The 6650-nt window shown below is 50.3% G+C and overlaps 1 protein-coding gene across 1 annotated transcript; it reads left to right on the top strand.

The window, feature by feature from the left end:
- Positions 1-4028: 4028 nt before the first annotated feature.
- Positions 4029-5550, top strand: ACTL7A (actin like 7A). The gene has a single exon (XM_033237884.1). The coding sequence runs from the start codon at positions 4115-4117 to the stop codon at positions 5420-5422; it is 1308 nt and encodes a 435-aa protein (XP_033093775.1). The 5' UTR covers positions 4029-4114; the 3' UTR covers positions 5423-5550.
- The last annotated feature ends 1100 nt before the right edge of the window (positions 5551-6650 follow it).

Raw genomic sequence — 6650 nt, 5'->3', positions numbered from 1 at the left:
CGGGGAGAGAATGAGCTCCATCTGGGGCATGCTGCCTTAGAGATGCCCAAAGGCCACTAGGCTGTGGGACACTGTGCTGGAGCACGTGGAAGGGGAAGCATCCGGATCCAGATTTGCCTGCTCAGTAGCACATCTCCCCCTGAAGACAGCTCCTCTCCCTTCCACTTCAGAGAAATGGGCACAGTCCTGGGACCTGAGTGTCTACACTGGGGTCTGAGCTGTGAGAAAGCAGCTCAAAGTGCCTGTTTGGCAAGGATCTTCTTTGTTGGGAGCTCCTGACTCGGGGTTTCTCCAGCATATTCAAGAGTTGGAAAGGCTGTGGTGGGCTCCAGTAATTTTTAAGAAAAACTACAGGTGATTCATGAGAAGAAACGCCATGCCAGATTTTCTTTTTTTCCCTCCCATAGCTGCTAAACTTCCAGGGGCCTGGCTCACCTCTCCTCCAAAGGTCAAGGGTGGGTAGTGTCTCAAAAATTGAAGCCAGGAGCCAGGATGCACCTCAGGGAGAAGTGTGTTCTTTAATCTCACCTTTCCATGTTCTCTCCCTCCACTATAGAAGAGAACCCCAGGGTTGGCCAGGCGTGGTGGCTCACACCTGTAATCCCAGCACTTTGGGAGGCTGAGGTGGGCAGATCACAAGGTCAGGAGATAGAGATCATCCTGGTTAACACGGTGAAACCCCGTCTCTACTAAAAATATAAAAAATTAGCCAGGCGTGGTGGCGGGCGCCTGTAGTCCCAGCTACTTGGGAGGCTGAGGCAGGAGAATGGCATGAACCCAGGGGGCAGAGCCTGCAGTGAGCCAAGACCCCGTCACTGCACTCCAGCCTGGGCAACAGAGCGAGACTCTGTCTCAAAAAAAAAAAAGGTTGACCCCAGGGTTGCTTTCAAAAAGGGGTCATCCCATGGTTTTTTTGATCTTGAGCCAGAGGACTAAAAGTAGGTGTGATACCATTAGAAAATGTGGCCCAACATATTTTGAGCAATATAGGGTGCCTCTCCCTAGAGGGACCTCACTAGGGACCCCAGGGAGCCCACACAGACCTTAGCTGATGACAGTTGTGGGGGGTTGTGTGCTAGGCAGTGGAGGTTTGGGGCACGGTGTCAACAGTCTCTGCATTCTTCCATCATTACCGCTAACCGTGTGCTGATCCACAGAGGGAGAGAAGAGGCACAGAGGGAAACAGGAAGCTTAGGGGAAACAGGGTTTTGATTAGGAGTACCCAACAGGTGAAACTGAGAGGTGAAGAAAAGGAGGGCAAGTGTTTCGTTGGCTTTTGCTCAGAGAATGTGAGGGGAATCCCTATGCTCAAGGACCTTACAGACTAGATAGAATAACTGCCTTACGCTAAGGCATCACCTCTTCCACACACAAATGCAGAAAGGGCAATGACAGATGATAGATGGGCAAGCCTGGGCAGCCCAGGTAGAGCAAATGAGTCAGAGCATGTCAGGCTTGGAGTGTATTAGTGAAGAGGGAGGCACAGGACAGGTGAAAGGGTCCTCCAAAGGTGTCCACATCTTTTTTTTTTTTTTTTTTTTTTTTTTTTGTTGAGACGGAGTCTTGCTCTGTCGCCCAGGCTGGAGTGCAGTGGCCGGATCTCAGCTCACTGCAAGCTCCGCCTCCCGGGTTCACGCCATTCTCCTGCCTCAGCCTCCTGAGTAGCTGGGACCACAGGCGCCCGCCACCTCGCCCGGCTAGTTTTTTGTATTTTTAGTAGAGACGGGGTTTCACCGTGTTCGCCAGGATGGCCTCGATCTCCTGACCTCGTGATCCGCCCGTCTCGGCCTCCCAAAGTGCTGGGATTACAGGCTTGAGCCACCGCGCCCGGCCAGGTGTCCACATCTTAATCCCTGGGACCTGTGAGTATATTAACTTTCATGGCAAAAGGGATTCTGTGGATGGGATTAAATGAAGGAATTTGAGATGGGGAGAGTATCCTGGATGGCCTGGGGGGGGCCAATGTAATCACAAGGGTCCTTATATGGGGGATACAGGAGGGCCAAGGGCAGAGAAACAGATGTGACAATGATAGCTGTAGTCTGAGACTCTCAGTCTTTTAAGATGGAGGAAGGGACATGAGCCAAGGAACACAGGTGGCCTCTAGGAGCTGGAGAAGGGAAGAGGAAGTATTGTCTCCTACACCTCCAGAAGGAATACAGCCCTAAAAGAACCTTAATTGTAGTCTACTAAGAAGAATTATGAACTTCTGACCTCCAAAACAGTAAGATAGTAACTGTGAGTTGCTTTAAGCCACTACATCCACAGTAATTTGTTACAGCAGAAACAGGAAGCTAATATAGGCTCTTCTAGGAGTCCAGGTTAGTGAAAAGGTACCAAGCAGCTATAGATTTCTCAAAATTCAAGTAGGGTGGGTTTGGGGAGAAAAAAAATGGAGGGTTTTAAATTACATATGCCTTTGGTTACCATATAGAGCACTTTTGAAATAAAGTCAAACAATCTGAGTTGTCCATGCAAATCCCTGAACAGCAGAGGCAATTAAGCTGTTTTTCAGGCAGCCAGGTATCGAAAGTACTTTCCTATTTTTCCTTCAAAATCCCATGCCAATATCTCACCCACTAACCAATGAAGCAAGAAACTGAGATTTTGTCCTTGGGATGACACCTTGCTGCCCCCATCAGATAGTCACAAACCTCATGAGACTGGACTTGGTCCTTTTCTTCTCTCATAGCCCAAAGGAACTGAAAGAAGGACCCATAGCCTCTCTAAAGGAGAAAGCCCATTATTGTGGTGACTGCCTCTTTTATGAAGGGCTGGGATCAGGTTCAAGGTGTGACATCACATAAGGCTGGATTCTGCCCTGAGTGTGGCAGGCATCCACACCAATGTGTCCAGCTTCAGAAATGGCATGCAAGATGGTGGCCAAGCAGCCTAAGAGATGCATACTAGGTCCCATCAAGCTGTGTCCCAGCACATCCTGGGGAGGAAGCCACAGTCAGGAGAGCTTGGCTACTCCTGGCTGGATATCCTTGGATGAACTACACACCTACAAGCCTCATTGTTGTCAGCGGGATTTTTTAGGGTCTAATTTCACTGCCTAGCCAATGACCCTGATGAAGGCACAGTAAATGTACAAATGTATATCCAAAAATAATTCCTCTTAAGGTTGTTCTAAGTGTCACCCTTAGTGCCCTTGACATAGTCACCATAGCAGCAAAGGATCCCGCTAACATCTAAATCAGATGGTGTCGGTGCTCTGCATCAAATCCTCTAGTGCTTTCTAACCTTATCCATGATCCTCGCATTGGCCTATGAGGCCTACCGTGAGCTGCTCACCTTCCCCCACCCCATCTCATATAATTTTCCTTACTCCTTTCATGCCAGCCACATTTGTCTTCCTGCTCCTCCTCTAACTCAAGAGGTCAGCAAACTTTTTAAGGGCCAGTCAATACTAACTTTCATTCAGCTTTTTGGGCAATACAGTCTTCAAAGCCGTGACTCAGCTCTACTGCTGTACTGCAAAGGCAGCCATGGACGATACAAACATGAATGAGCACGGCTGTATTCCAATCCAACAAGCTGGGGACTGGACTGGACTGCAGCCTGCTGACCCCTGATCTAACTCTTCACACATCTGCCTCCAGTACCCCGCACCTGCTGTTCCCCCGACAAACACGTGGCTCTCTCCCTCACCTCCTGCAGGTCTTCATTCAAATGTCACCCTCTCAGGAAGCTCTGCCAAGGCCACACTAGCACTGCCACCCTGCTTTTGCTCTTAATGCTCATTTTGGTTATTGTCTGTCACCCCCACCCCCCCACCAACTAGAATAAGAGATTTTGTCTGTTTTTTTTTTTCACCACCGAATTCCCAGCCACCTAGTATATAGCAGACACTCAAGAAATATTAATTAATTGAATAAATCAGTCTTGTTACAAAATTTAGGAAAAGGGGAGCCACTTCAAAAACAATATCCCAAATGTACCCTAACACAGGATAAGCGTTTGCAACATCTAGAAAGCCCAGGTCACCAGATTACATCATAATTAGTGATGTCATTGTTGGGAAAATTCTCAGGGTATCCTCTGATGTAGGCCTTTCAGGCCTTGAATCCAGTGGGACTGAGAACTTTCTAAGAGTGGTGCGGCTCTTGACATGTGGGCTCCACCGGCAGCAATCGTGGGGGATGGGCCCGCCAAGAAGGTGGGTAACCAGGCCCCCCTGCAGACACAGGCCCTCCAGACTGCCTCTTTAAGGGATGGTCCGGCAAAGCGGGCCGTGTGGGTCCGCCGCAGGAGTTCAGAGCCACAAGAACCTACTGAATCAAAGGCAGCCAAGGAGAGACCCAAGCAGGAGGTGACCAAAGCAGTGGTCGTGGACCTGGGCACTGGCTACTGTAAATGTGGCTTTGCCGGCCTGCCAAGACCCACCCACAAGATCTCAACAATGGTGGGCAAGCCCTACATGGAGACCGCCAAGACTGGGGATAATCGCAAGGAGACATTTGTGGGACAGGAACTCAACAACACAAACGTTCATCTCAAGCTGGTTAACCCTCTGCGACATGGCATCATCGTGGACTGGGATGCAGTGCAGGATATCTGGGAATATCTCTTCCGACAAGAGATGAAGATCGCCCCGGAGGAGCATGCGGTCTTGGTTTCAGACCCACCGCTGAGCCCACACACCAACAGAGAGAAATATGCTGAAATGCTGTTTGAAGCCTTCAACACTCCTGCGATGCACATCGCCTACCAGTCACGCCTGTCCATGTACGCCTATGGAAGGACCTCTGGCCTGGTGGTGGAGGTTGGCCATGGTGTGTCCTACGTGGTCCCCATCTACGAGGGTTATCCTTTGCCCAGCATCACTGGAAGGCTGGACTACGCAGGCTCTGACCTGACAGCCTACCTGCTAGGCCTGCTGAACAGTGCAGGGAACGAATTCACCCAGGACCAGATGGGCATCGTGGAGGACATCAAGAAGAAATGCTGCTTCGTGGCCCTGGATCCCACTGAGGAGAAGAAAGTCCCTCTCGGTGAGCATACGATCCGCTACGTGCTGCCGGATGGGAAGGAGATTCAGCTGTGCCAGGAACGGTTCCTCTGCTCAGAGATGTTCTTCAAGCCGTCTCTCATCAAGTCCATGCAGCTGGGCCTCCACACCCAGACCGTGTCCTGCCTTAACAAGTGTGACATCGCCCTCAAACGGGACCTCATGGGGAACATCCTGCTGTGTGGGGGCAGCACGATGCTCAGAGGCTTCCCTAACCGTCTGCAGAAGGAGCTAAGTAGCATGTGTCCCAATGACACCCCACAGGTAAACGTGCTGCCTGAGAGAGACAGTGCCGTGTGGACCGGTGGCTCCATCCTGGCCTCACTTCAGGGTTTCCAACCACTGTGGGTCCACCGCTTTGAGTACGAGGAACATGGGCCTTTCTTCCTCTACAGAAGGTGCTTCTGAACGGCGATGAGGATGGCCACTGCACTGGCAGAGCATGCCCTCAGCGGGGTGAGCGCACTCCCACATACAGGGGGTGGAGCCAGTGCTTATTCCTGTAGCATTAAACACCCCTCATATGCCCCTCCTCAGTGTTTCTCTACTTCCTGACTTCATGAGAACAACTTCACACATGCGACATCTGCCTTAAAATATACATTTCCTAAAACAAAAGCAGGAGTAGGGGGAGGATGAACAAAAAAGGACATGCATTGTATGTGGATTGCTTAAACATTCACTTGCTCTAAAATTATGCTGCCCCTTATTTTGTGCATTCCCCACTTTAGGAACTACTTTATGATTAAACTCTGCGTGGAGGGGGGAGTGCAATGAAGATTAGAGGGTAAATGCTGTTGGGGCATATAAGCAGTTCCCTTTCCATAAATGCCAGTAGGAAGCATGCTGTAACACTGCAACCTCCCACAAGGTATCAGTGTCCATTTCACACTTCATCAGCAACCTGGACGGACTGGAAAGAGCTGGCAAAGCTGTCTGAGCCCTGCTTTAACAGGAGTTTCTTTTAGTTCCAACAGTCATTTATTGAGACGTATCTCAATACCAGTTCTTACTAAGCCATCACGGCGACTGGCTGCTGAAGCCTAGCATATTACAAGCAAGGCATATGTATGTGCCTTAAAGGGCAACTCTTCAGAGAACAAGTGCCATACAGATTTCCCTTTTTAAAAACCGAAGTAAGATTGATCTTGGGCTATCAGCAGAGAGGTTAGGGATTGAAGCTACAGTCATTCTCTAGACACTTCAAGTAGTAGCTGACCGGCCGGGCGCGGTGGCTCAAGCCTGTAATCCCAGCACTTTGGGAGGCCGAGACGGGCGGATCACGAGGTCAGGAGATCGAGACCATCCTGGCTAACACGGTGAAACCCCATCTCTACTAAAAATACAAAAACTAGCTGGGCGAAGTGGCGGGCGCCTGTAGTCCCAGCTACTCGGGAGGCTGAGGCAGGAGAATGGTGTAAACCCGGGAGGCGGAGCTTGCAGTGAGCTGAGATCTGGCCACTGCACTCCAGTCCGGGCGACAGAGCGAGACTCCGTCTCAAAAAAAAAAAAAAAAAAAGTAGTAGCTGACCATCTCCCAGCAGACTGGATTCTCCATCAGCCTAAAACACACACAGTTGGAGTCTGGGATGTGCTCAGGAGAGAGGCTGCTGGTTCTGGGGCTGATGGTATGGGT

The sequence above is a fragment of the Trachypithecus francoisi genome, unplaced genomic scaffold (assembly GCF_009764315.1).
Source record: "Trachypithecus francoisi isolate TF-2019V2 unplaced genomic scaffold, Tfra_2.0 Lachesis_group16, whole genome shotgun sequence".
Classification (NCBI taxonomy): Eukaryota; Metazoa; Chordata; class Mammalia; order Primates; family Cercopithecidae; genus Trachypithecus; species Trachypithecus francoisi.
The sequence above is the reverse complement of the archived record's forward strand: the minus strand, read 5'-3'. Positions and strand labels throughout refer to the sequence as shown.